This window comes from Felis catus, chromosome C1 (assembly GCF_018350175.1).
Source record: "Felis catus isolate Fca126 chromosome C1, F.catus_Fca126_mat1.0, whole genome shotgun sequence".
In the NCBI taxonomy this organism is placed as follows: domain Eukaryota; kingdom Metazoa; phylum Chordata; class Mammalia; order Carnivora; family Felidae; genus Felis; species Felis catus.
Genome location: NC_058375.1, coordinates 202,335,874 through 202,363,761, shown reverse-complemented (window position 1 = coordinate 202,363,761; position 27,888 = coordinate 202,335,874). Strand labels below are relative to the sequence as shown.

At 55.9% G+C, this 27,888-nt stretch overlaps 2 protein-coding genes and 1 long non-coding RNA gene across 6 annotated transcripts; 1 reads left to right on the top strand and 2 right to left on the bottom strand.

The window, feature by feature from the left end:
* Window positions 1-1,802: 1,802 nt before the first annotated feature.
* CTDSP1 (CTD small phosphatase 1) lies at window positions 1,803-8,165 on the bottom strand. Of its 4 annotated transcripts, none has more exons than XM_011285561.3 (7): window positions 7,603-8,147; window positions 6,026-6,174; window positions 5,477-5,578; window positions 5,311-5,367; window positions 4,583-4,675; window positions 4,267-4,452; window positions 1,803-3,494 (listed from the first exon to the last, which is right to left on the bottom strand). In XM_011285561.3, the coding sequence occupies exons 1-7, from the start codon at window positions 7,667-7,669 to the stop codon at window positions 3,366-3,368; spliced, it is 783 nt and encodes a 260-aa protein (XP_011283863.1). In that variant the 5' UTR covers window positions 7,670-8,147; the 3' UTR covers window positions 1,803-3,365. The 4 variants fall into 4 exon arrangements, with proteins under 4 accessions (XP_011283863.1, XP_011283862.1, XP_044890407.1 ...); XM_011285560.3 differs by having other exon boundaries at window positions 5,477-5,581; window positions 7,603-8,145; XM_045034472.1 differs by lacking the exon at window positions 5,311-5,367 and having other exon boundaries at window positions 7,603-8,165.
* Window positions 8,166-9,369: 1,204 nt separating this feature from the next.
* On the top strand, window positions 9,370-12,180 carry LOC109502870. Its single transcript, XR_002161758.3, has 2 exons — window positions 9,370-9,843; window positions 10,215-12,180. It is a non-coding gene; the product is annotated as an uncharacterized LOC109502870 (long non-coding RNA).
* SLC11A1 (solute carrier family 11 member 1) lies at window positions 12,026-21,286 on the bottom strand. Its single transcript, XM_006935553.4, has 15 exons — window positions 21,008-21,286; window positions 20,314-20,447; window positions 19,342-19,464; window positions 18,879-18,998; window positions 18,009-18,115; window positions 17,561-17,631; window positions 17,155-17,222; window positions 16,865-17,020; window positions 15,793-15,951; window positions 14,660-14,749; window positions 14,417-14,536; window positions 13,838-13,987; window positions 13,277-13,350; window positions 12,701-12,854; window positions 12,026-12,551 (listed from the first exon to the last, which is right to left on the bottom strand). Exons 1-15 carry the CDS (start codon window positions 21,012-21,014, stop codon window positions 12,444-12,446), a joined length of 1,641 nt encoding a protein of 546 aa, XP_006935615.2. The 5' UTR covers window positions 21,015-21,286; the 3' UTR covers window positions 12,026-12,443.
* Between the last annotated feature and the right edge of the window lie 6,602 nt (window positions 21,287-27,888).

The window sequence follows — 27,888 nt, the reverse complement described above, 5'->3', positions numbered from 1 at the left end:
TCCTGTCCTTCCTCCCTTGTGGGCCATTCCAAATGGTCATTTCCCACACTCCCTACCGTGGCAGGCCCCTGATGCTTCTGCTTCCTTCCCGGGTGTACCTCCTTGCTTAGGCCACCTTCACCTGACTTGCTCCTCCTTCCCAAACTCCTCTGAGATGCATGCCAGCAGGAAGCATTTTCCAAACCTCCCAGACCAACCCAGGAGGGGTGAAGTGTCCCCTGTGCTCCCCGCCTTCTGTGTTCTGTCTCTGTCTCAGTGCACCTGCAGGCTTTCAGGTTTTAGCCTGCTCAGGTGTCTTTCTCTGCACTAGGGTGTGAGTTCCTTGAGAGCAGAAGCATGGCCCAGTCATGGGGTGTCCCTGGGCCCTGGCACCGTGCCTGGCACCCTGGAAATGCGGATACATGTGGTTGAGTTGAACTCTATGTGGGTGAAGCTGTGTAGGTGGTGGTGGTGGGGAGAGGCTGACTGTGGTCTCATTCAAAGCTGGGAACCTGGGTGACTCTCTGGCTGTCAAGGCCCCTGGGATGCAAATCTTGGGGGTGGGGGTGGGGGACCCGGTGCTTACTGGGAGAGCAGGAAATCAGGCAGTGCCCTGGGGAGGAGGAGGGCAGAGGCAGGGAGGGCCGGGTATTTACCCTGCCAGAGTGGGCTCCAGCTCAGAGTAGAGCTGGTGTTGCTGATGGAGTTCTGGGCTTCGCTTCCTGCGCCATCTGGGAAGAGGGATGGGAGGCAGCTATCTCACACACTGCAGGTCCCCCTGAGACTTCAGGAACAGATCAGCATCTGGGACTGGAGGAGGTCCACTTGAGGCTGGATTCACACGGTATGGGGATGAGTGGGGTGAGGGGATAGGGTAGGCAGAGCTCGGGGGCCAGGGACAACTTTGGGAGGGACAGTGTATCTGTGTGTTAGGGGGAAGGCTGCCCCACCCCAGGGAGATGGGTGGCCCCCACCCTTTCAGTACCCGGGGTGGGGGAGGGAGCAGGTTGGCGTCCGCGAGGCCAGAGAGGCCTCTAGTGGCCGCCGTGGGAAGCAGGAGAGGGCGGGCCGGGAGGGCACTTCCTGCCAGGGCCTGGGGCTGCCCAGTTTTGCAAAGGAAGTGCTGCCAAGGCCGGAGGGGCGGAGGCAGGAAGTGGGCCGGAGGCTCGTGCAAGGGCGCGGCTAGTAGGTGCTGAGAGGCCGCCGAGGGGCGGGTAGGGGAAGGCGGTGCGGAGGTCCAAGAGACCGAGTGCCAGGCCCACCGTCTCTCCAGAGACCTTGACGCCTCCGCCCGCCCCTCCCTCCCGACGCCTCGGAGGCCCGCCTCAGCCAAGGCCAAAGTTCTTCCGTTTGGAGATGAACTTGGCTTACCAGGAACTCGCCCCGCCCCCCCCCCCCCCCCCCCCCCCCCGGCTCTGGAGCCGCAGGAGCCCCTCCCATCCGCCCCGAGACGGAGACCACACCCCTCCCGCCTCCAAATACCTTCCAGGGGCCTCCCCTAAGGACGCTGCTCAGCTTTACCGCTAATACTACCGAGTCCTCCGCGTGCAGGCATTTACCAACTTGCAAAGAGGGCATTTCTCCATTATGCAGGTCAGGTAACTGAGACTAAGAGAGGTAGAATAATTAAACAGTACAGCGAGGCGCTCGGATGCACCATCGCTGTGCACTAACCTTGCACTTGCACTCTTGAAGCCCCGAAACCTAGGGCAGCCCCTCCCTCCACCCACTCCACCACCAAAAGATACACTGAATTGAGTGTGGCTTCACGGGACACAACCACTCCCAGCTTCAACGTCCCCCCAAAGACCACAGAAGCGGGATGGGGGTCTGGCGATCTCTTTAGTTCTTGTCATAGTGTGGGGCTTTCAGTCAGAGAAGGCACTTAAATGGGAAGGTCACCCGATTCAGGCCAACCTTGTCCTCCCTCCCACCCCCAGTTCTGAGGGGAGGGGGGCAATGACATCTCCATTTGACATCCCCCTTGGCACTGCTACGTGGGTCCCCTTAACCGTTAGGCCTTGGGGAGAGCCCAAGGCCTTGACCTCCACACTCAGCATTTAGGGGGAAGGGGTTCCAGATAGAGAAGTCAGAGCTGCAAATCAGGATGTCCTGGGAGCTGCCCCCAGCCAGCAGGGGGTGAGGCTGGGGTCGACAGGGGATGGGTTGGCACTGGGGAGGGGAGACAGCTTGGCCAGGCTTCCTGGAGACCCCCAAACCCCACAAGAAGGGTCCCACCTCCTACAGCTCCCCTAAAGGCACCGGTGAAGTATGGAGTGGGTGGGGAGGCACTGATTAGGTGCAGGGACCCCACACACTCAGCTGGTGAGCCTAGCACAGAGCTGGGCACAGAGAAGGTGCTAATAATGTGTTTTGAATGAATAATTGGAGCAAAGAGGGTGTGAGGGACAGAAGACAGGGCTTGGGACTTCTTGGCCCAGCCTGTTTCATTCAGAAAATAGCAGTTTAAAAAATGTAAAAATCCTTTCCCTCCCTCCCCCCAGTTTATGGGTCCAGGAAAGGGGTGAAGGAGGGGTATCTCTACCCCAGCCCTTCCCTCTCCCCTTCCCCTAAAACTATATACACATATACATATTTATATGGCACCACAAAGGGGTCTTGCCTATGCCCCCACACTAGGAGCTGGGGGAGTCAAGCCCCAGGGCCTTGGGGTGGTCAAGGCAGATGTGAGGGGTCAGGTCTTGGCGTGGAGAGCAGCCTTCAGCTGCTGCTGAGCCTAGAGAAGCTGGACTCCAGGGTCCCGTAGGACGCACCCTGCTCCCTTCACAAGTGGTAACAGATCTTCCCTCCCTGCCCTCCTAGGCAGAGATTGGTGGGGTCTGTGTCAGTCCCAAGGGAGGAGGTGCGGAGACTGGTTCCTCCCCTGCCAGGCTAGACTGCAGCAATCTGGAGACTGTTCCGGGCAAGAGCTGACCTGATCGTGGCCCTGGGAAAACAGGGCAGGGAAAAGGGCTCTATGCAAGGCACTTGGTGTCCACTGTTCCCAGGCTGGGGGCCCAAGGCATGGGGCAGCAAGAACCCTGCCCCTCCCCCAAGCAGAACCAGAAAAGAGCCAAGGGGCCCGATTTGGCAGCAGAGAAACATGGCAGCAGAGAGAGAGAAAAAGGGGGAGCTGCACGCAGGGTCCCACAGGTCCCCCAAGAAGAAGGAGGAGGTTCTAAGGCACTGACACAGGGACCCAGGGGCTCATCGCCCTTGGTGCAGCCCGCTGCCCCTTTCACAGCCTGGCCAGGCAGGTGGGGAGGGCCCACTTCCCCATGACGCTGAGGTGGCGGCAGCGGCCGCTGGGTTTTCTTAAGGAACAGTCCACGTGTGAGGGGCGTGGGCACCGGTCAGGGGCAGGTCCTGGCCCCCGGGGCGCCTCACTAGCTGCCGGGCCTTGGCTGCCTGAGCACTGAGTACACGTCATCCACGCGGCTGAGCTGCTCGAAGAAGGGCAGGAGGTCGTGGAGCTCTGTGTCACTCATGTTGTCAAACCAGGAAGCCACTGGTACCTGGGCAGATGAATTTGGGCAGTGAGGGGGGCCGGGGCCTCTGGGCACAGGATGTCCACCCAGAAGCCCCTTACCCGCAGTTTTCAAACATTTCTGGCAACACCCACAGTAAATCGCATCTATGCATGCAATACAAGTCTTACGAAATGATACTTAATCTTACTGTTTGCAAAACACTCCAATATTTTCTATTCTATTTTGTTTTTTAAAAATTCCCAGCTAGGGGCGCCTGGGTGGCGCAGTCGGTTGAGCGTCCGACTTCAGCCAGGTCACGATCTCGCGGTCCGTGAGTTCGAGCCCCGCGTCGGGCTCTGGGCTGATGGCTCAGAGCCTGGAGCCTGTTTCCGATTCTGTGTCTCCCTCTCTCTCTGCCCCTCCCCCGTTCATGCTCTGTCTCTCTCTGTCCCAAAAATAAATAAACGTTGGAAAAAAAAAAAAAATTCCCAGCTAGGACCCACTGCATCACCTCTGTGACCCACTCACAGGTCACAGCCAGCAGTGTGAAACTGCTCCAGCATGCAGCGGGGGCCTCAGGCCCGGCCAGGCACTCTCTTCGCACAAGCAAACGGATCAAATGGTCACTAAGGGATGCAGTAGCGGGTGGATGAGGTGAGTGGGTGGCAGGCACAGGTCATCAAGGGCAGGAAGGAGGAATGGGAGGGCACCAGGCCCCGGACAGCACCCAGCATGGGAATGGGGAGGCCCCGGTGGTCCTGATGGCTGACCCTTTCCTTGGCTCTCAGCCCCTAACCCGGTCCTGCCCGGCACTCACGGCGTTGTCTGGATGGAAGACGTAGGAGGCGGGCGAGTTGTCTAGGATGAGCACCCGCCGCAGGTCTCGGCCCAGCCGGCTCAGGTCCTTCACGTAATTGCCCCGGTGGAAGACGCAGGACTCACGAAACAGCCGTGCCCGGAAGGCGCCCCACTTGTCCAGTAGATCAGCTACTGGGTCTGCATACTACGGAGTGGAAGATGGGTCATCCGGGGCCAATGGTGAGTGACCCAGAGGTCAATCCAGCTGCAGGCTGGAGGCTCATGGGAGGCCGGTGGCCCCAGGAGCCCTTCAGTGTCGGGGGGACGGGACTCACCTTGGCAAGGCTGGCGGTGAACAGCACACACTCAAAGAGCTCGCCCATTCGCTGCAGGAACTCATCCACATGGGGCCGCTTCAGCACGTAGACCTAGGGGGTGGGCCAGTAAGGGAACTGCAGGCCTGCAAGGCCGGGGGGGGGGTGGGGGGGGGGGTGGGAGGGTGGCTGAGGGCCGTGAGGGAGCAAACGGAAGAGTAGAGGTGCACAGGAGGGAGGCTGGTCCCAGGGTCTGCAGGCTCCATTTGGCCAGCCAGCCACTCCAGCTATCCTTCCAGAAGAGGATCAAAATGAACCTCCAGCTTCTAGCTTCACATCCTACCTCACGGGGCATCACTAATGCCCAGCCCTTCCCCAACTATGGCTTCAGCCAAATGTAGGGGCCTGGGGGCAGCCCCCTCACCCCAAGGCTGCAGGGCACCGACCCCCGAGCCAAGTAATGGAGAACAGGCTGGACAGCACACAACCTATCCTGAATTACTTGAACTGGGTCCCGGGCAAGGTGGGGCAAGGGGGAGCCGAGGAGGAACCCCACTCCCTGCAGGCCTTGGAGTTGGGCCAAGTCCCTCAGGGTCCGTGCGACCTCGGGCAAGTCTCACACCCTCTGGGGCCTCACATCGCACATCTATCAAAGTCCCACCTGGGGTTCTCAGGATTGGCGAGAGGAGCCTAGGGTCTGGAAGGCAGATGCCAAGCCCCCCTCCTCCCCCCCACACCCAGCCCCTCACCTGGTGGACCACCCCATCAATCTCCACAGGGATGATGAAGTCGGCGTTGTTCACTGGCTGTGGGGGGAAAAGGAGCTGCTGGGGCGGGGCCCGCAGAGACCATACCCCCAGTCCAGGGCAGGCCCCCTCAGAGACCCGGGGCTGAGGGCTGCTGGGCAGGGCCTACCTTGAAGGAGCTGTGCACCAGGGTCTCATCCAGGTCGATGACCACACAGATCTTGTCCACGTCCTGGGCCTTGGCCTCTGGGAGCAGGTACTGGACTGGGGTCTGCTGCAGGGACAGATGAGGTCATTGGGGGCACTTCTTTTAAATTCTCTTAAAACCCAGTCATTTCTCCTAAGCACGTCTTCCCTCTCCCAGCCCTCTACCTGGGGGAAGCACAGGGATAGTGGGGAGAGACCCTCCCCTTCCCAGCTTTGCCCCTGCCAACTGGAGCCTGGGGCAGGCCGCCTGGCTCTGGACCTCACTTCCCCACCTGGAACACCAAGGTAGAGAAAGCTCCCACCTTATAGAGTTCCCTTGGGTGGCAGTCTTGGGGCATTCAGGGACCGGCTGGGAGGGACCTGAGAGGGAGGGTGGCGGGCCTGGTGAGGGGCTCTACCCTCTTCCATACCTTCCAAGGCCTGCAGATGGGTCATGAAAAGCCCCTTTTCCTAAACATCCTCCAGGCTGAGCCCAGGCTGCCCCGGCAGCTCCCACCCGGCCACCACGCACCTTGGGGACAGCGCCGTTCTCCTCCACCAGCAGGGGCGCCCCACTGTGGGCGGGCAGGGCGTCCCCATCGTCCCGGCAGACGCAGCAGAAGAGCGAGTGGAGGATGCCCCGGCTCCGGGGCTTCTGAGAAGCTGCTGACTTCTGGTCACCTGCAGCAGGGAGGCCCAAGGTGGGGGTGTGCACTCTAGCCTGCAGAGCTGGGTGTAGGTGCCCAGGTGCGATCCCCTGGGTGAGAGGGTCTGGCCACGCCCCCTTCGTTGAAGGAGATACACTCCAGGCCCTCCTGACAGCCTTGACTCCACGTCACCCTGTGGTACCCAGAAATCCTCCTAGTGTGGGCACAAAGTTACCCTCATTAGGAAGTGGGCTGGCTGGAAGGGGACTACGGAGAGTGCTTTCTCTTTTCCTCCCAGCCTTCATCACTACTGAGGATTCGGCCCCAGTGGGGGGCTTCCTGACACCCACCTACCCGAGCAGCCCCTGCTCCGTCGGCCCCTAACCAATGAGGGCTGGGGCTTGAGGCCCTGCCATCCACTCCCGCCTTCCTCCCATCCTTTCCGCCCACGTGGGTCCAAAGTCCTCACTAAGGCTAGGCCCCGAGGCTGGGAGTGGGAGCCTGGCTGGAACCAGTGTCCCGCAGCCATCTGCCGGCCCCGCCTCCTCCGCCCTCGCCCCGCCCAGACCTCCGACCTAGAGCTGGGCATCCGCCGCCTGATTGACGGGCCCACCCTCCACCGCCCCTCTACCGGGCCCCCTGCGTTCGGGCTGAGCTAGGACCAGGCCAGAGCTGGGCAGACCTGGAGGGACTTCCTAGTCTCTAAGGTCAACACCCGGACAGGGAGGAGCAGACCCCCAGCCTAGACCCTCCACCTCCTGGGCGCCCGGTGGAGGCGGGCGGCACGGCTTACCGGGTCGGTGCGTGTGTGCACAGGCCCGGCGCCAAAGGGCCTGCAGCCCGGGCTCCTTGTGCCCCGCCCGTCGTACGGGACACCCCGCGGGCGCGCTAGCGACCCTTAGAAGTGGCTGCCCCACTCTGTGCCTCTGAGAGGCTCAGTGCTTCCACGCATGACGCGGAAGTTTGTTGGGATCGTAGCTGTGTATTGGCGGGAGATCCTTCCAACCCTCCCAAGCCCGCTGTCACCTCGGCACCCCCTCCGGCGACCCGACCCGGGCGATCGCGGCCCGGGGCGGAGCCTCAGAGGGTGGCCTGAAGGCGCCCTCTTCAACCCCCCATCTCCCAGCTTCATTGGCGCCAATGGGGGGGGGGGAGGGGGCGACTGTCGGGCAACCCGCTACGCTAGCCCAGGAGACTAGGAAGGAATCCACTCTCTACCTCTGCCTCAGTTTCCCCACCTCGAGCATTCGGGAGCGCCCCAAAGGCTCCAGGCCCCGCCCCGCGTCTCTGAGCCTCGGCTAGTTCAAACTCTTTCCCCGCTCCCTCTCCGGTTAGGGCTCAGAGCTCCGCAGAGGCGGGCGCCCGGGGCAGCGGCGGCGACTGCCCCGGGTAGGGTCTCGGCCTCCTTCTCCTCCCCTCCCGCGGCTCCCGGGCTGCAGCCCCCTCCGCGCGGCCCCAGTACCTTTGCCCCGTAGCGGGCCCCGCGCCTCCTCCTTGGTGATCTGAGTAATGACGGCCGAGCTGTCCATGGGGCCGGGCGCGCTCCGCTCCGGCCGGACTCTGGCCCGGGCGCCCGGCCTCCCCCCCGGCTCGGGCCGGAATCGGGGCGCGGGGGGGAGGGGAGGGGTGGGAGGGAGGGATCCCCGCGAGCTTCGGAGGGGAGGGGAGCCAGGTTCTAAGGGGGAGGGGGAGGGAGGGGGCGCGGAGGAAACTTTGTTACAACATGGAGTTTCCTCCCCGCGAGGCGGATGCAAACATGGAACCCGGGCGCTGTTTCAAGGCTCCCCCTTAAAAGGGCAACGGCTTCGGCGTGACCTGGACTCGGCCGCCGCTTTCATCACCGCTGGGGCCGGCGCGGCTCTGCTGGCTGGGAGGCGGGCCCGGCCGGGTTCCTGCCGCGCTCCAGGGGGCGTCGCCTCTCTTCCTGCCGCCCGCCCGCGGGCCAGAGCCTCTGCGGCTGCGTGGCAGGACCGGCACCCGGCCCACTGTTCCAGACAGCCGAGCGCCCCGGGCCAGGGCCCGCCCCACCCGCCCCGAGCGCCCACGCCGGGGAGTGCCCGAGGGCGGCGCGGCTCCACCTCGGCGCTTTTCGAGGGCCAGACGCTAGCCGCTTCTTGATTTCCTCATCTGGGAAACGGGAATAACGCTCTCTGGTCTGCAAAATGGGTCTTCAGTGGTTGCGGGGGCCCCCTCGCGGTAAAGTTCTGAGCGAGTGAAGGCTCGCTCTCAGCTCCAAACGGCCGTGTGCATCCGTAGAATTGTGCTCTTGACCGGACTGTGACTGTCAACACTCATCGCAGTTGCGGGCCAGGTATCCGGATCCGTAGGGCGTGAAAATTACTACTCCCAGCCCCAGAATGCCCCCTGCCGATCTCGCCCGGTAGCCCCATCTGGTGCCCTCGGCGGGGCACCAAGTGCCTCAGGGCTCTCGACTGCGCTGCTCCCTCTGCCTGGAAGAGTTTCCAGCTCCTTCTTGGAGCCAAATCCCACTGACCTCGATGAAATGCCACCTTCTCCAAGAGGCCTTCCTAGACCCTTCCTCTACTCTCCACGCCGGCCACTCTGTGATTATTGGGGCGGGGGGCTCACGCGGTGCCCGGACACAGTGGGCGCTCAATCCCTGCGGGCCAAACTTCTGACCGTGGGAGTCCACAGACACCAACTGGACGATTGTAAACACCCGTTTCATTTGGGGTGTACAGAGACACCAGCTGGCCGGGAGCCGCGTTTCCGCGCGGATTCTTCACGAGGGAAACTCCCGTGTTCTGCGCCGTGAGGTCTACGGTTGTTTGTGTGTGTGTGTATGTGTGTTTCCTGTTTATGAAGTTCTTTCCATTCGTCCTTGCTATTTTGCGTTCACTATTTTAAAAATAATAATAACGCCAAGCCTTGACAAACACGCCTCAGCACTTCCTTCCCCCGCGGGCCTCGGTGGCGGGGCGGAGCGGGCGCGTCCCGTCCCGTCCAGCCGCGTGGTGCGAGCACGGCGCACGTCCTCCAGGCCCAGGGCGGGGTAGGTTGGAGGGGGGAGGCGGGGAGGGGAGAGGCCCCGCGCCGGGGAGGCCGGGCAGTAGAGCGGCGCCGGCCCGGAGGCGCGCCAGCTGTGTGCCCCGCGCCCGGGGAGACAGGAGGTGGCCCCGGGCTGGGACTCCCTCCACCACGACCTCTACCACCACCACCACCACCACCACCACCACCACCACCACCACCACCACCACCACCACCACCCTGTCCCGGGATGGACCCCACGGCCCCCCTCCTTCCCTTTCGCCGCCCACACCGCCGCCATCGTTGCATTTAATACTAATAGCCAACGTGTAGCTAGCGCTTCGTTCTGCTCTGGCTGCGCCCCTTAGTCTCGCTCACTCCTCAGAACGACCCTCTTCCTCTCCCACTTTACAGATAAGGACATAGAGCTCCGAGAAGCGAAGCGACCAGACCCAGCCTTCCGGCGAGGGTAGAGGTGGGATCCTGGCCACCGAGCGGAGACCCCTCCCCTTCGGCTGAGCCCCGGGGCGGGATGTTAGCTTTCGTCTCCGGATCCCGGCTTGCACTAACCCCCAAAGGAAATGTGTGGTGGAGGACTGAGTGACCCCCTGGCCTGAGCAGGGCGGCTCGCCTTCCTGTCCTTTCGTTTCTCCCTCTCTGAAGGCTGGAAGCTGGCCGGCTGAACTCTTGAGAGTCAGAGTGGCTGAAGAAAGGGGTAGGGCACCGGGCAGGGTCGCTGCCCACCGCCGTCCCTGGTCCCCTCACCTCCCATCCCTAACATTAGCCCCGTCCAAGGCCTCTTCCCCTGGGAGACCTTCCCAGGCTCTGATGCAGTGCCAGGCTCCTTCCCCCGCAGGGAGGGGTGGTGGCCAATGAACGAGTCAGGAGGCCCCCTGCAGCAGCGCAGGGTCTTGGGGGTCTGTGGGGACAGAGGAGCCGGTGGAAGTATTGTGCAGGGTCTGGTGGGTTCTTTGGGTTTCCTCCCTTGTGTGTGTGTGTGTGTGTGTGTGTGTGTCACACCCAGCTGCTATCCCTTAACTGCGGACGTCATCTTATCCACAATTTATTTTTCTCCTTGCACCCCAGGAGGAATCAGATCATAGGCGCTGTGGGTCCAGAAACACCAGGACTCAGCTGGGTTTCTCTCTGGCAGCTGTGGGCAAGTGACCTCTCTATTCAGCACCTCGGCTTCTTCAGCTGCCAAATGGGGTTGGTAAGAGCCCAACCCAGGCAAGTGAAGTAGGGGGTCCGTGTAGAAAGGCAGGGTGCCCACCACAGGTCCTTCCCACCTGAGGGGCTGAGGAAACATCCCCTCCTTCCCCCTAGGAAGACCAAAGCTACTATGGGGGTGGAGGGAAGCCCTTTGTAGGGACCTCCCTGCCCAGAAATGACTGACCTTGGCCTGACCTCATTGCTAACACCTTGCTCAGGCCCAGGGTAGCCCTGTAGCTGACCCTTTGGTTTCCTCCCCTTCCTGCTTTCCTTGCCCCCAAGTTGTCAATGCCAAGCATAAATATGCAGGTGACCAGCTTGCTCAGTTTTCTGGAGCACCCCCCTCCCTGCTCCATAAGATCCAAGAACACCCCACCCCCCAAGGTCGCACACACCTGTCCTCACTCCTGGCAAGTTCATTCTTCCTTGGCTGCCCCCCCCCCCATTCAACTTTATAAATCCTGTCCAGGAGTTACCTTCTCTGGCCCTTGCCTCTCCTTTTTGTCTTTTGCAGGTGCGCCTGACACGCACTTCGTGTCCCCGCCCCCCCACTGTAGAGTGGTTTGTTATCATCTACCTAGCTGTCTCCCCCTACTGGAGTGTGAACTCTTGGAGGGCTGACATCTTTAATTCGGGACTTCGCTTCCCTCCCCCATGTCTAGCGCAGGGATGACACCCAATTAATACCTAGTGAATTGATTGGAGAGTGTGTGCAGAGGTATAGCTGGGGACACTTCCAGGACGCTGGGCAGGAGTATGGAAGACGCCTTTCTCCATTATCTTGCCCCCATCCACACTCCTCTTCCGCTAGCCCGGGTCCCATCTTCTCCAGGACCAAGCCCAGAGAGGGATTCAGCGGCCTTCTAGCTCAGGTACCCTCTCCCACCGTTTCTCTGATTGGGCCAGACCTGTCCCATCCCGTCACTCCTTAAGGGCCCCACTCGCATCGTTGCCCTTTTAAGAAAGAGGAAATTCTTCTCATAAACAAGCGCCTCAACCTGAGCGCGGAGCTTGCCCCGCCGGATCCCTGGGCAATCGAGGGTGCTTCCAGGCACAAAACCCGCTCCAGGCTCACCCCAGGGCAAAGGCCTGGGGGCCCCTTCTGGTCACCTCTCTCCGCAGCTCCAGGGCAGTGGTCAGAAGGACCCGACGAGGCCGGAGGAGGGACTTGGGGGAGCCTAGAAACAGCCCAGGGAGCGTCTGTAAAGTGCAACCCTTGCACCGGGCGAAGGGGTGCCGGGCGGCTCCCAGCGGCCAAGGGGGTTCCCCGCCCACACAGCTCCCCTCCACCCTCCGCCTCCCCCCACCTTCCGAAGCCCCGGGGCGCGAAGTCGGAGCGCTTGCCTCCAGCTCTTGGGCCGGGAGGGAGTGAGGGCGCTCGGGACCGTCCCTGCCCCTAGGGGGAGCTGGGAGTCAGCACCCAGGGAGCGTTAAGTGCGCGGCGTGGGAGTCCCGGCCGCCCAGTCCCCTGGGGAAATGGCAAATGAATTGGGCCTCGGAGGCACGACTCTTGGGTTCCATGACCTGGCGCCTGAAGAGAAGTCTGCGCCTTGGTTTTACGGCCTGGAAAGTGGGTTAGTTTGAAGCTACTCTAGGAACTGACGTTCGAATGGGGTGGGGGGCGGGGAGGACTCTTCTACTGGTCCAAGGATTTTGTCCTTTCCCTGTTTCTACTTTCCAGCGCCTTTGGATGAGAAGTAGACTAGCATTTATTGAGCATTCATCAAGCTAATCAGACCATCGTAAGTGCCAGTTTGATGCCTGTGTCCCGCCCCCAAATGGGTCCGTTTGTCAGGTCACTCCTATAGGCCCACAATAAATATTTTTGGAGTTACTATTATTTTTAAGTCCCACGTGCCAGGCATTGTGTTAAAGTGCTTTACATCCATCACACCGTTGGCGTTGTCCTCATTCTACAGATGAGAACACTGAGACTGGAGATTAATCCCTTGTCCAAGCTGGCAAACAGCAAGGCTCTATGGAAGCCTGGTTAGCCTGCCTCCAAAACTCCCACTCCATCTTGTTGCCTCCACACACACACCCCCCGGGGCAGGCCAGTCTGCCCCATTCATTCCACGCCCAAGCCAGGCCCTGTGTGGGAGATCATCCAGAGATCCTCTCCTCCTCCTCTTCAGGAAGCCCATACAAGAAGTGTCGATGGGAGCTGTGGGCCAGAACGGTGGCTCCTTGGGCAAGGAAACAGGTCCAGACCTGGAGGAAGGGAGACCATGAGTCTGGGAGAGAACAAGACCTCTGGGAAGCCTCCCCTCCCCGTGCATCCCCTTCCCCCAATGCCTTCCATCTGTTGCCCCCTTTCTTCGCCTCCCCCATCCCCAAGGCACCCTCTGGCCCTACAGTACCAGGTAGGTGGTGAGGCCCAGGTAAACCGCAGCCAGCAGGGCTACAAGGACGAAGTAGGCAGGGTGGGGGAGGCTGGGCAGGTAGATGATCACGAAGTAGAGGTTGATGGCACAGATCAGCGCCATGATGGAGGATGTGATGGCCTTGCTCAGCCTGGGGGAAGGGAGGGAAGCTCAGGACTGGCCCCATCTCCTCCTCCTTGTCTCCACTGCCCAAAGCCAGCCTGGAGCTGGGGTGGGGAGAGTGAGGGGAGACACAAAGCCACTTTCTCTGGGCTGTGGGGCCTGGAGCAGACCCCTTGCCCACTACTGTCTCCTGGGCCCTCCAGGCTCCACACTGGCAGGATCTGGCAAGAGCAGAGTCTGAGGTGAGAGTGAGGAGCTCAGGGTCTAGAAGCAGCCCCCGACCCCAGATTCCAGATTCCAGCCCTATTGCCCTACACTTGCTAGCTGTGTGAGCCTGCACAGCTTCCTTAACCTGTATGAGCTTATGGATAATGGTAATTCCCACTTCAAGGTGGTTGTAAGGATCAAATGAGAATTGCAAGCATGGTGTTTGGGGTGGGGAGTACTCACCGGCCGTTGGCAAACTCCTGCATGAGGGCTGGCATGCTGGTGAATGTAAGGATAGGCAGCACGGCAAAGGGAAGCTGGGGAGAAGCAGGAGGATGGGGCTGAGGGTCATGGCCCTCAGAATACAGTAAGGAAGGGAGGAGTGGAGCAGGGCTCCATTCGTCCTCTGTCTGTGTGCCCTTGGACAAGTCTCCTAATCCACAATCACTCAGAGGTTTCTCCACCTCTGAGCGTTCCAGAGTTGTGAGGCTCCAAAGCAGGAGAAGCGTTTGGGGGCTCTGGTCGCAGGCCGCCTGAGTTTGCATCTCAGCTCTGCCACTGATCACTTAACTGTGTACCTTCGTTTTCCAATCTGCACAACGGGGACAATGGTGGTTCCCACCCCTGGGATGTCTATGGGGATTATGTGAGCCTTACAAGCAAACGTGTGTTTGGAATAGTGGGAAGGCGCTGGGGGACCGGGAGGGAGGGGGTGTGTGAAGGGTCCCTCTGAAGGATTGCTGCGGTTCCTCTTTAGCTCTGCAGGGGGGTGGGGGGGGGGGTGGCTAGGGACCACGGGCTCACCAGCAGGCTCTGCAGCACATTAAGCAGGTCGTTGAGCCCTGACAGGTCTTTCAGGTCCCTGAAGACTGCCACGAGCACGGTGGGCAGGATGGCGCAGGAGCGAGTGAGGAGCACGCGGGCAAAGCGTGACCAGCGCAGCTTCAGGAAGCCCTGGGGTGTGGAGTGGGCATTTTGGTGGTGGGTGCAGGACTAGGGATTCCAAGGGAGGGATCCTCTGTGGTCCCTCAGCCCATCAGGCATCAGGGGGAACGCTCTGTTTTTCCATCTCTGAAATGGGGGAGGCTCTGACCCTAGTTGGTGGAGAGAATGGATGAGGAGAAATAGGGGGGTCCCTCCCCCCGGGTTAATGCTTAAGACTAAACTTTTGGGGGAGGGGGCGTCTACTAGTTTTGGGTCTGCTGCCTTGAGCCAGTCGCTTCACCTCTCCGCATTTCAGTTTTCTCATCTGTAAAGCGGGGCTTATAATAGTGACCTCTGGGCTGCTTTAAGGATCAGTGAGGCTGGTATCCGAGCCCAAGTGGTGTGCCTGTTGACCTCGGACCCCTGGGACTCCCCGGCCCGCTCCCCAGGCCCCACCACCTCCATCACAAACTGTCCCGCGTAGGTGCCGGTCATGGTGGAGCTCTGTCCGGCCGCTAGGAGGCCCACCGCCCAGATGTAGAGAGCAGCCGGGCCGAAGAGACAGCCCAGGATCACGCCCTGCAGGGAGGGGTGTGGTTAGAGCCGTGGTACCTCCCCGGAGCAGGCTCCGCCCCCTGGTGGGCGTGGCGACGAAGCCTGCGGGATCCTTACATTCCATGCCCGCCTCCACCTGTCGCTTACTCCTTGGTAAATGTCCACCTCCACTGTAAGGTTGTTCTTGGGGAAGATCTTGGCGTAGTCGTGGAGGCTGCTGTTGGCACAGACGTCGAACTGTGGGCACCGGGACAGTAGGAGGGAGATGTGAAGTCTCAGAAAATCAGACTGCCAGGTCTTGACCAGGGGTTGAAAACTGGCGACCCGCAGGCCGAATCCGGCCAGATATATTTTGCTTGATTAACAGATGTTTTTTCTCTTTAATGTGAATTTGTTGCCGACATCTAAAATTGAGAAGAATTCACACGGGAACCCAGTTTCCAGGGTTCTGTTGCATTTGTAGGGAATGGCATTACCACAAAGAGACAATTGGCTGGCAGTGAGTCCAGCTGCTCCACGGTCCCCTCTCCCTTACACGGGACCCACTTCCCACAACTCTGAGGCTGGCCTGGTCTTCAAGGCCACATAGCAAGTCAGTGGCCGTGCCCAAATCCCAGGGGGTCAGTCGTCCCCTGCAGTGCTCAGCCTTCAGTAAGCACCCCACCGCTGGCTAGCAGCTGTTAGAGCCACGTGAGAGAGACCCACTCGGAGAGGAGACAGGCACAGGTCCCAAACCCCAGAGAGCCAGAGAGGAGCTTTGTATCATTGACTGCTCTACCCCCCACTGCCTGATAACATAACAAATCCTCAGTAACTATTTGCTGAATGAATAAAGATTGTCAAGAGAGAGGACTCAGAGAATTCCCAACTCCCTGCTCATGCTCAGGCAGGCGCCTACTCCCAGAATGCCCTGCCTGCAGTTTGCTGGACAAATCCTGTCCATCCTTTGGGGAGCACCTAGGATGCGGGGGTCCTCTAAGACTCAGCTCCGCCCTCCCAGTCTCCTCCTTTGATTGTCTGTGCCTTGCAGGCCCTGGGGTGGGTCTGACTCTCTAAGAGCCTGCCCCCCGGGCAGGGGAGAGCTGTGACTCTCCAGCGGAGTGGGGAAGGGGTCTCAGCCAAAGGCCAGATCGCAGACTCCCTCCCCTACCAGTGCTGGAAGTGCAGACAGACACTCAGGGGCTTCGATGCGTTGCCTGGAGTCCCCAGCAAAGCCTGCAGGGCTTGTGTGTGTGGGGGGGGGGGGGGCTGCCCTGGCTGTGTGGGGAGGTGTCTCTCACCGCAGCCTGGTTGGTTTGCTGGTAGAAGGCCTGTCCAAAGACTGCCACAACAAAGAGATTGATGAAGAAGGAGACAGACAGGGCGATGGTGGCCTCAATCAGGAAGTACATGTTGGCCTCTCGGATGTCTGCCCGGCGAGACCGGTCTATCTCTCTAGACTGCAAAGGTCAGAGGGGAAAGAAAAGCCAAAGTTCCTCAGAGCTACCCCGACATTCTCCACCCTCACACATCTACCGATGTTCCCTCCAAACCCCAGTTCTTTCTAAAGCCCTCTCCATGGCAGTTTGGTCACGGCCTTGATCAGCTGACACCCTTCCTGCATGCCCAGTTAATTTCCGCCCCAGGGCCTTTGCACTTACCACTCCCTCTGCTTGGAATATCTTCTCCTCTGATCCTCCTTCCCATCCTTCAAGTCTCAAAGATTACCTCCTTAGCAAGGCCTTTCCAGACTACCTTTTCTAAAGGAGCCCCTCCTTAGTCTTTCTCTGCCATACTTCTCTGTTTTGTTTCCTTCAAAGCACCTTTCACAAGCCATAATTTTCCTTTTTTTTAATTCTTAAATTTTTTAGTTTTAATTTTTTTTTTTTTTTTGAGAGAGAGAGAGAGAGAGCAAGCCCACAAGTTGGGGGGGGGGGGGGGAGGGCGGGGCGGGGAGGCCAAGGGACAGGGAGAGAGAATCCCAAGCAGGCTCCGGTCTGTCAGGGCAGCGCCGGAGGTGGGGCCGGAATTCACAACCCCAGCGGAGATCAAGAGTCAGACTTTTAACGGACCGAGCCACCCAGGGCCCCCATAATTCTTTCCTTTATCTGTTTACTTGCTCATGATCTGTCCCCCCCGCCCCGACTAGAAATGCAAGCCCTAGAAAGGCAGATGGCTTGTCTGCCTTTTCATCATTGACCCCCTTTTCCCACGCATAGTAGATGCTCTATTACTACATTCTGAGTACATAGAGAATGATTCCCTTCCCGCCTGAATCCGGAAGGCAGGAGCCAAAGGGGCGGGGCTCCAAGTTTGGAGGCCACCAGAGCGTGGCTGAAGGGAGCAGACATCCCTCCCCTTCCCTCTGCTCACCTTGACTAGGGCCGAGTGCAGGTAGATGTTGTGGGGCATGATGATGGCTCCAACGATGCCCACGGCCTGCAGCAGCTCAGGACTGCCGCAGCCGGAGCACGAGGGCAGGAGCAGGTCCCGGAGGAGCGCTACCTGGGCTGGACGGGCCACCACGTACTGCGGGGAGGAGCCTCCTTAGGCCAGGCCACGCCACGTGCAGCCATTCCCACCATCCACCCTGACCCTGGCCGCTAGGGGGCTTCTCGAGGAGCCTCCCCTTGGTGGAGGGTATGGAGGCTTTGGCTTCCCACCTCATAGCCGAAGGTCAAGGCCATAACTGTAATAAGGAATCCAAAAAAGGCTTCCAGCTTGCGCAACCCTAGGGGGAAAGCAAAGGGGAACAACAAGAGCGAGAAAAATGACAAAAATTGTAACAGAAGCAATTATTAATGGCTACTATCTTGAGCAAGTTTCAGGCACTGTGCCAAGTGCTTAACGTATATATTGCCTCAGTGAGTTCTCGCCACAGCCGGTGAGGTCTGTGCTATTATCGTCCCCGCGTTATAGGCGAAGAAACAGAAGTCTCAGTAACTTGCTCAGGGCCACACAGCCAGAGTGAGGGAGCTGGGAGCCCTTCTCTCAGTACAGCGGAGCTTGGTTTCTTCATTCACTTGTTCCCCCAACCCAGTCCCTTGGGAGATTGAGGGGCACACCCACCGTAGTTGTCAAGGAAGAGGAAGAAGAAAGTGTCCACGATGGTGATGAGGACGCCGCCCCAGAGTGGGATTCTGAAACCAGAGTGGCCGGGGTCAGCCCAGCCTCAGGGCAGGACACTGTGGAATCTGGACTCCTGGGAGGGGGGACCCAACTGGCCCCAGGCAGCTAAGGCAGAGGGGGGTGGGAGTGTGCTGGAGGCGGGAAAATGGCACTAGGCGCTGGTGGGGGACCAGCATGGCAGGGAGCTCGGGGCTGCAGTCCTGAAGTCTGGGTGGTGACATCACTTTACGTTTCTGGGTCCCTGTTCCCCATCGGGCAAATTGAGCAACAGCTCTAAAGTCAGAGGGGACTGGGGGTGAGGGGGACGGGGGGAAGGACGAGGCCTGGGGAAGAAGGAGCACAAGTCCCCAGCGCTGGACTGAAGAGCTGGGGCCCCTGGTGGCAGTACCGTCCAGCTGACAGCAGATTGAACGCGATAGCCGTGCCGATGACCTCCTGCATGTCTGAACCCACGATGGCTAGCTCGATGGTCAGCCAGAGGAGGGTGCGGGGCGCCTGGGGGGAGGAGGGAGCACTGCATCAAGGCTGGGCCAGATATTGTTGTTATTTGTTGATGTCCCGGACCTTTCCATACCCGGCACAAACTATGTTTGTCGGCCTTGCCAGCTGGGCTCCAGTTAGGTTTTGTAGGAAACAATTAAGGGAGATTAAAAGGCAGGGAGGCATCACTCTTTCCCCCTACTTCTAGTGGTGTTTCTGGCACAGGCACCATCAAGGGCACCAGGCTTCCTGGGCTCCACCAGCGTTGGTGGCTGTTTTGACAGTAGCGGCCAAGCTTCCTGAAGGCAGCAAATGATGGCTCTTGGGCTGCTGCCCAGCAGCTTCCTGATCTTGGATGAACACCTCCTTCCCTTGTTCCTTCAGTCCTTCCATCACCTTTGTGACCACACCTCTGCATTGAATACCTTTGAAAGATCTCATGGCCGAGGTCTCTGTTTTCCTGCTTGGACACCGACAACGACCAAGTCCCCAGTGTCTACCCCAGCCGGTGACCATCCCAAGCCAATGCCTACCTATTTTGCACCCTGGGCAGGTCACTTCCCCAGGTTTCAATTTCCTCTCCTGTAAAATGAGCAGATGATGTCTAACAGCCCTCTTAGTCTGGGTACTATTCGTTCGAGCCTCAGTCTTCTCATCTATCAAATGGGCTTGTGATGCCCGGCTTGAGATGATTTATTTACTTGATCATAGAAGCTGCAAATGGCTGTTTGGGGTTTGGGATCTGTGGATGCTCCCTGTCCAGGCCCACCAGGCTCACCTTATGGTAGTAGAGATGGCAGACCTCGCCCAAGTCCTTGCCTGTCACCACACCCAGTCGGGCAGCGAGCCGTTGGCAGAGCAAGCCCAACACCGTGGCCCACAGCAGCACCCACAGCAGCTGAGAGAAGGAAGGGAGAGGCCTTCAGCCTGGTGTGTGTGTCTGGGGGCGGGGGGGGGGGGTGGTTGGCTGACAAGTCCAGACTGCTGGTACCCTCTAACCAAGGACGCTCCTTGGGGACAGAGTGGAGGAGGTGAAGTGAGAAGACCCACACCCCCCCATACACCCCCCATTCTGGCAGGGCTGCCCTGGGGACCCTTCTCTGGCCCATTTGAACGTAATACCCGCTCCCCCAAACACCAGTCAGGTAGGCCACTCTGGGGAGATGTGGCAAGCTGGGGGGGGGGTCTCCTCCCACTTAGCTTGGTCACCCCTCCTCCCCATGGTGCCCCTACTCAATCACTTTGAATCCAGCCACGGCACCAGCCTGAAGATCTGACTCGATGTTTCCCGGGTCCAGGAAAGCGATGCTCATGAGGAAGCCAGGCCCCGTGAAGGCCCACAGCTTCCTCAGGCTGAATGTGCCCTGCGGGTGGGATGAAATGACGAGGTCTTGGGTGGTAGCTCCTGACCTTGGCCAGCCCCCAGCTGAACCCCTCTGGGCTCATCAGCCCGGGCTGGCCAGCCCTGCCCACCACTCCCCCATTGCTGGATCTGCCACCCCGGGGGTTAGTGGAGGGCGTGGGGTGGGAGGAAGCAGCAGGATTTACTGAGTCATGGTGGATTTACTTTCTGCATCAGTCAGATTCGGCAACCCACAGGCGCCTGAACAGCAGCCTGCCTCACGCTCGCCCTGACTCAGCAGATCCTCAGAGCCCAAAGGGGTTCTTTCTTCGGGCCAAGCCTGCCGGGTCTTGTTGCTCGTTCCCCAGTCCTCCTCAAACCATGGTCCCTCCTCTCTGTTGTGCACTGAGCCTAGGGTCTCCCCACCCCTAGGAGGCTTGGCCTGGCAGCCTGAGAATCTGCTAAAGATTCTGGAAATGCGAGGTGACAGCATCCCAGAAGATAGCCTCGAGCCTCCTTCACTTCCCCACATGCCATCCTCCGGGTCCTTTCCTTTAAGTACTGCAACAAACGCTCAAGGCTCCAACCTGAACTCACCGTAGCCCGTTTCTCTCCATAAGAAAGCTGGGATTCATTCAGAAAGCCGCTTGATAATTTTTACACATAAAAAAAAACGATCCCCTGCCCCCCGGCCCCCGGCTAAGAGCTAAGGACAGAAACAGAAAGGGTACAGTGTCCACTGTCAATCACTGCTGCTCAGAGCTAGAAGGGGCTTCCCACAGTCTTCAGGAGAGCCCTTTGCCCCGGCCTGTGGGATCCCATAGCATCCTGCCAATGCTGAAAGACCCCAGGAAGTTTCCAGCATTCCTACCGGTTCTGTGTCCGGGATGAGGATCTTCTCGCTCAGGTAGGTTGCTCTGAGAGGCTCTTTCTGTGGCTTTGAGCTGGGTGGGCTGGAGATGGAGCCATAGCTGCTCCTGCTTAGACTTTGAGGGCTGCTGTCACCTGCAAAGGGCCCCAGTGAGCCATGGTGAGTGATTGGCTTCTTTCTGGTGGCCCAGGGCTAAAGCCATGTGTCCTCCTTCCCTATGTCCTTCTGGCAAAGTGGAGTAATTGAGGCCCAGTGAACAGTGACTCCCAGTGTGGGTCCATCACCTCCACCCCTCGACCAAACATTTCAGAAGATGCGTGGGAAGTAGAGCTTCCAGAATTACTCTCCTCCCATGGGAGCACATTGGTTCCCGAACCAGATCTCTCTTGCCCCAGAAGACGCAGAGGAGGACCCTGGGCTCTGAGGAGGGCATACTGATGCTAATATGGATGTCCCTTGCCCTCACTCCTGCCTCCTCCGTCTGCCAAGTAAGCTCCAGGAACTCCAAACACACAAAGGACAGACAAAAGGGATGCTGTGCCCGTGGGGATGCGAAGAGCCCAACCCCAGGCTGGGGTCCGGAACTGGGTCGAGACCGGGACACCCATGGGGGATAAGGGGCTTCCTTTGCCTCCCTGACTCTCCCTACTCCCAACCCCCTTTGGAGCCTCTGACCCCAGAGGGGGCTACTCACCTGTCATGAGGACGGCAGGCGCAGGCACTCTCCGCGCGTGAATGGGATGCTGAGCCTATACTCAGCTCATGCCTCCTCTCTGAGTGCCGGTGCGTGTCACTATGTAAGCCCACGCCCTCCTCTCCATCCTCAGCTGATCTAGGCTGTCCTCACACACAGGGGGCATTGTGAAACACGTTCCAAAGGCAGAAGTGGCCAGCTGTGGCGGAAGAGTCTAGGCCAAAATGCAGGAACTTTCGTTCTCCTCCTGGCCCGAGGCCCACAACACTTTTGGCCCCCTTCCAGGCACCCTGAATTCTGTGCCTCCTCAGTTAGCTCTAATTTCAGGACATTTCCTGCTCTGTGGGCATTCACATCCAGATCACAAGACTGCCTTCTCCAACCACCCCCCAGCCCAGACACAAGCAGTCAGGCCCTTTTCTTCAGTCTGGAGTCCCCGGCCACGAAAGTCCCGATGACCACCCAGGCTTCTGTTTCCCATTGAATGCCTCGGAGGAGAGGACCTTGAGGTCTTCTGTCACAGGGACATGCGTTGATGATTCAGGCCAAGGAGAGCCTTGGAAGAAAGGGGCACCAGAAATTCTGGACCTGGGTCTGCCACCGATTCACGTGAGATGGTCACCAGACCCATCCCTTTCTCTGAAGGGGATGAAAGGTTCAGACTAGCTAAGAGGTCAAAACATTAGGTGCCCAAGGAGGCCAGGCAGGTAAGATAAACCATGAGACGCGTTGGGAGTAAGAAAGACGACAAACGACACTGAACCTCAGTGCTGGGAGGGATCAGTAGGGAGTGGTGGAGACTAGTAAAACGAAGGTCATATGCTCTGTCTGAAGAGGGCAGTGCCTACAGACTTCTAGCCAATTGTCATCTGGGATGTGTGTCCAGCCAGTGTCACCACATCTTCTGATTTGTCAAGGATGCTGGACAATTTGGACTTTTACACAACATAGGCTTTTTGAATCCTGGGCTCAAAAAGTGGAAAATATTGTGTAATCTAAACAAAATAGTCCTTCAGGGTAGCTTCCGCTTGAGGGTTATGAGTCTGTAACCTCTGGGTGAGTGGTGGGCAAGATTTTTCCAGCTCCTGATCACTTCTCCTTGCCAGTCCCTGTGCCTACACCACCACTTACCTCCCTTAGGCCGTTCTTCCATGCCCACTCCTGCCTTCTATCTTGTGGTCTTCCTTTTCTGCCAAGAAGATTCAAGACCAATCTTTGGGGTTTCCAACTCCAAAGTCTGAAACCTCAGGATCCGGAGAAAACAGGTGCAAGCTCTCAGGCCCAAACCCGAACCAGGATATCGCCACGTTGAGTCAAACACGTTAGCTAAAGCTTGGGAGTCGGATGGGGGCATTGGCATCCAATTTCCTGGCTGCTCGTGGATTGGGGAGTTTGGAGGAGCTGGAGAAGTGGGGGTGCGGTAAGAAGGGCGACTGATAGGTCATACGGCAGAGAGCAACGTCAGGTTTGTCACTGTGCAATCCTATTGCTTAAGATATCACCACCATCTCACGTTTCCCAATCACTACCTTGGGCTCATGTGGGGATGGCTGGGGTTGGGGCTGGGGTAAGATATTGTAATGGTTAATTTTATGTGCCAACCTGACAGGGCCACAGGGTGCCTGGATATTTGGTCAAACTTTCAGGGTGTGTTCTTGGGGGTATTTTCAGAGAAGATTAACTTTTTGGAATCCATAGGCTGAGTCAAGCAGATTTCTCTCCTTAATGAGCATGGGCCTCATCCAACCAATTGAACAGAACAAAAGACTGAGTAAGGAAGAGTTTGCTTTCTCTGTCTTTGAACTGGGATATTGGTCTTCTCCTGCCTTTAGGCTTGGCTTGGACAGGAACTGAGACCATTGGCTCTCCTCCTTCTCAGTCCTTCAGACTCAGAACAGAATTACATATACCATTGGCTCTCTTGGGTCTCCAGCTTACAGATCTTGGGACTCCTCAGCCTCTATACTCACATGAGCCAATTCCTTATTATCTATCTATCTATCTATCTGTCTATCATTATCTATCCATCTATATTTTCTATTGGTTCTGTTTCTTTGAAGAGCCCTAAAACACATATCTTCCTCTTTGTATCTTTTGCAGGGTTTTACCTATAGTTAGGACTCAGTGAATATAATTGGTTAATGAGCAATCAGCACTGTGCACAACCACCACCTTACGGAAGGGTAGTATCGTGTAACGGTTAAGAGCAGAGTTTCTACACAGGTTATCAGCAAGTGGGAAGCTACTGAGCTAAGGCTCCAGAAATCCACATAGCGATCCCCTTGGATTTGGAGCTGTTGCTGAATACTAAACCCTGCATGAGAAGGGTAAGATTTCATGAAGCCCAATTCACTCAAAATGGGCCACAGACTTAAAAGTAAATATTAAACTATAAAATTTTTAGAAAGAAAGTAGGAGAAAATCTTCAGGCTCTAAGATGAGACAAAGACTTGTTAGACTCAACACCAAAAGCATGACCCATAAAGGGAAAAATTGATAAATGAGACCTCATCAAAATTACCAATGTTTGCTCCATGGAAGGACCCTTTTAAGAGGATAAAAAGACAAGCTAGAGGGGCGCCTGGGTGGCGCAGTCGGTTAAGCGTCCGACTTCAGCCAGGTCACGATCTCGCGGTCCGTGAGTTCGAGCCCCGCGTCGGGCTCTGGGCTGATGGCTCAGAGCCTGGAGCCTGTTTCCGATTCTGTGTCTCCCTCTCTCTCTGCCCCTCCCCCGTTCATGCTCTGTCTCTCTCTGTCCCAAAAATAAATAAACGTTGAAAAAAAAAATTAAAAAAAAAAAAAGACAAGCTAGAGACTCAGAGAAAATATTTGCAAATCACATATCTGACAGAGGACCAGTATCTAGAAATAGAAAAATCTCTTAAAAGTCAATAGTGAGGGCCATCTGGGTGGCTCAGTTGGTTCAGTGTCTGTTGATTTCTGCTCAGGTCATGATCTCACAATTTGTGAGATCAAGCTTCATGTTGAGCTCTGGGCTGAGAGCGTGGAGCCTGGGATTCTCTCTCTCCCTCTCTGTCTCTGTTCCTCTCCCACTCGTTCTCTCTCTCTCTCTCTCTCTCTCTCTCTTTCAAAACAAACAAACGAACATTAAAAAAAACTCAACAGTGAAAAGCCAAGCAATCCAAGTAGAAATGGGCAAAAATCATGAACAGACATTTCACCAAATAGGATGGATATACAGATGGCAAACAAACCCATGGAAAGATGTTCAGCATCATTAGCCATTAGGGAAAGGCAAATTAGAATCATGATGAGATATCGCTATGCTCCTATCAGAGTGGTTAAAATAAAAAATCACAACACCAAATATTGCCAAAGATGTGGAAAAACTATATCACTTATAGATTTCTGGCTGGAATGTAAAATGGTACAGCCACTCTGGAAGTAGTTTGGGACTCTCTTAAAAAACTAAAGATGTGGGGTGCCTAGGTGACTCAGTTGGTTAAGTGTCTGACTCTTGATCTCGGCTCAGGTCACAATCTCACGGTTGGTGAGTTCGAGTCCCATGATGGGTTCTGCACTGACAGCATGGAGCCTGCTTAGGATTCTCTCTCTCTCTCTCTCTCTCTCTCTCTCTCTCTCAAAAATAAATAAACTTAAAAAAAAAAACTAAAGATATAACTGTCATATGATCTAGCAATTGCACTCCTGGATGTTTTTCCCCAGATATATGATTTATGTTCACACTTAAATCTGCACACAAATTTTTATAGCAGCTTTATTTATAATAGCCCAAACTGGAAGTAACCCACATTGTTCTTCAACAGGTGAATGGTTGACCAAACTATGGTATATCTATAGGATAGAATATACTCTTGGGCATTTTTCCCAGCAAAACTAAAACTTATGTTCATACAAAAACTGGCATATGAATTGTAGCTTTATTTGTAATAGTCAGAAACTAGAATTAGCCCAGATGTCCTTCAACAGGAAACTAAACTAACTTCAGGACAAACCGTGGATTACAATTTAACAATAAAAGAAACAAACTATTGATACAATTACTTGGATGGATTTCCAGGAAATCAAATCAGTGAAAGAGGTCTATCTCAAAAGGTTACATACTGTATTGTTCCATTTATAAACCAGTTTTGCAATAAGAGTTTTGGAAGTGAATGTCAGATTAGGGGCCGCCAGTGGGTGTGGTGGAGGGTAGAGAGGGAAGTGGATGTGATTATGGAAGGGTAATTTGAAGGATACTTTCGATGGTGGGAGTGTTCAAGTATCGTGACCTTGGTGGTGGTTATACAAACCCACACACGTATAAAATTGTATAGAACTTAACCACACACACACACACACACACACATGCACAAATGAGTAAAAATGAGTAAAAACAAAACAGGAAATCTGACAAAGATCAGTGGATTGTGTCAATGTCAATATTCTGGTTGTATTGAAAGCACAGGTTTAAACAGATATTTGGCAAACGTTCATAGCAACATTTTCCCCAATAGTCAAAAGGCAGCAATAGCCCAAATGCCCATCAACAGATGAATAAACAAAATGTGACATATCCACACAATGGAATATTATTCAGCCTTAAAAAGGAATGAAATTCTGGTACAAGCTATAATATGCACGAGGCTTGAAAACATCATGCTAAGTGAAGTCAGTCAGACCCAAAGGGACAAATATTGTAGGATTCCACTTATATGAGTTACTCAGAATAGACACATTTATAGAAACAAAAAGTAGAATGATAATTTCCAGGAGCTAGGGGAAGGGGAAAAGGGAAGTTATTATTGTTCATTGGGTACAGAGTTTTGTCCATGGTGATTAAATGTTCCGGAAATGGATGATGGTGATGGTTACACAACAGTGTGAATATACTTAACGTCACTGAATTGTACACCTAAAAATGGTTAAAAGGGTAAATTTTATGTATATTTTGGTACTCCCCCCCCAAAAAAAGTGGGAAGAAATTCCTGGTTGTAATATTGTGTAAGAATTTTTGCAAGCTGTTAACCACTGGGGGAAAGTGGTTAGAGTATCCATAAGATCTCTCTGAATTATTTCCTACAGCTACGTGTGACTATGCAATGATCTAAGTTTTTAAAATAGAGGAAAAGGATGGGGCTTAGTGAATGAATATTATACTTCAATAAAATTGATTAAAAAAAAAAAAAAACCACCAGAGCCTCTGGAATCAAATGGCCTGCGTTTGCATTACTTACTAGCTCTGTGACTTAGGCAAGTTTCTTAGGCCCTCAGTTTCCTCGGAGAGGGGGGGATAATAAAAGTACTTACCCTTTAGAGTTTTTGTGAAGCCCAAGAAATGCACTGAGAACTCTTGTTAGTTGCTTTTGTAAATTGGGTTCCAACGTGGCATTGGTTACTCTCAGTTCTTTGGAACTCCAAATGCTTCTTTTGGAGCATTTGCTACAAATATTGCTACAAATATTGCTGCAAATATTGCTGCCTGTGATGGTTTGATTCTCAGTCTTGCCCACCAAAGCCTTTGGATGCCGTGGGACACAAACATGGGACATTTGTGATGATTGAATAACAGAGGACAATTCCATGCACTATATCATAAAACAAAATGAGAAAACCATCAAACTGAACAAGAACAGGTTTTATCATGAATGCTGGTGTTGGGGGAACAGCAGATTTAACCAAAGGAAAGGAGGCACATGACAGAGATTCGGAAGGCCATAGCTACACCTTCCAAAGACATTACCAGCCCTGGGGTTATATTCTATCATCAAATGTTAAAATGTAAGACTTTTTTTTTTTTTAATTTTCTAAATGTTTGTTTATTTTTGAGGGGTGGGGGAAGGGGCAGAGAGAGGGAGACACAGAATGCGAAACAGGCTCCAGGCTCCAAGCTGTCAGCACAGAGCCCGACGTGGGGCCTGAACCCACGAACCAGGAGATCATGACCTGAGCCAAAAGACCTTAGTTTAAGACCTGAGCTTAACACACTGAGCCACTCAGGCGCCCCAAGATTTTTCTTACAGGGCTCCATCTATCTGTAGCATGGTCTTAGTTTATCTGCTCCCTATGGCTTCTGGTGGGAGGAAAGAAAACACGGGAACGGGCAGGCATGCAGGCATTTGCTTAACCCACTTCCAGGGTCTCTCAGTTTCCTGGACAGCAGTGTTTTTGTTGGGTTCCCAGACCCTTCACCGTCTCATCCTGAACCCCCTGCAGAGGCTCAAACATTCAATGCTCCCTCCCTCTCACCTCCAGGACGCTGCCTATCCTCGAACATCCTCCACACCTTTGCCTGGCAAACAGCCTTTTGTCCTCCAGGACTCAACTCTGGTGTGACCTCTTCCAGGAAGCCTTCTTTGATTTCTCCAGGACCAGGCTGTGTGCTCCCTCAGCACAATGCCTTTCCCACGTACTCAGGCAACTCAGCAGTGAGGCTGCTGTCAGGGATAGTACGGGAGGGAATGCGCAGCTTCTGGATGTCTGGGAAAGGAGAAAGACAGTGCACGGTTCAAGCCTATTTGGGGAGTTTCTAAAGCAAGAAGGTGCCTCTTCTCTGTTCTGGGATCTGTTTCCAGAGAGCCACATCTGATCTGTTTATCAGAGTGAATTTATACATGGACTCGAGCCAACCCCCTGGGTCCAAATCTTGGCTCTTCCACTGGCCAGCTGCATGGTCTTGGCTCTAACCTTTCCCTCTTCTGTAAAATGGGTACAATAATAGAACCTACCTCACAGGGGTGCTGTGAGAATCACATGAATGACCGTGTGGAGAGGGATTAGAATAAAAAGCGCTATATAGTACTTGTTCTTACTATTATCACTATCCATTTCCCTCTGCCTCCCTGGGCTCCCTTTACCAGGTCAGGTGCACATGGAACGTTCCCCTGCTGCACGTATACATTTCCTTCTTAGCACCTTCT

Coding starts and splice junctions, on each gene's coding strand:
- CTDSP1 (XM_011285560.3), bottom strand. CDS start 7,669: ATGGACAGCTCGGCCGTCATTACTCAGATCACCAAGGAGGAGGCGCGG. Junction 5,582..6,025: donor AGAACGGCGCTGTCCCCAAG/GTGCGTGGTGGC, acceptor CTGTCCCTGCAG/CAGACCCCAGTCCAGTACCT. Junction 5,368..5,476: donor TGGTGCACAGCTCCTTCAAG/GTAGGCCCTGCC, acceptor TTCCCCCCACAG/CCAGTGAACAACGCCGACTT.
- SLC11A1 (XM_006935553.4), bottom strand. Junction 18,116..18,878: donor GCCATCTCTACTACCATAAG/GTGAGCCTGGTG, acceptor TCCTCCCCCCAG/GCGCCCCGCACCCTCCTCTG. Junction 13,988..14,416: donor CGGGACAGTTTGTGATGGAG/GTGGTGGGGCCT, acceptor TCCACACCCCAG/GGCTTCCTGAAGCTGCGCTG.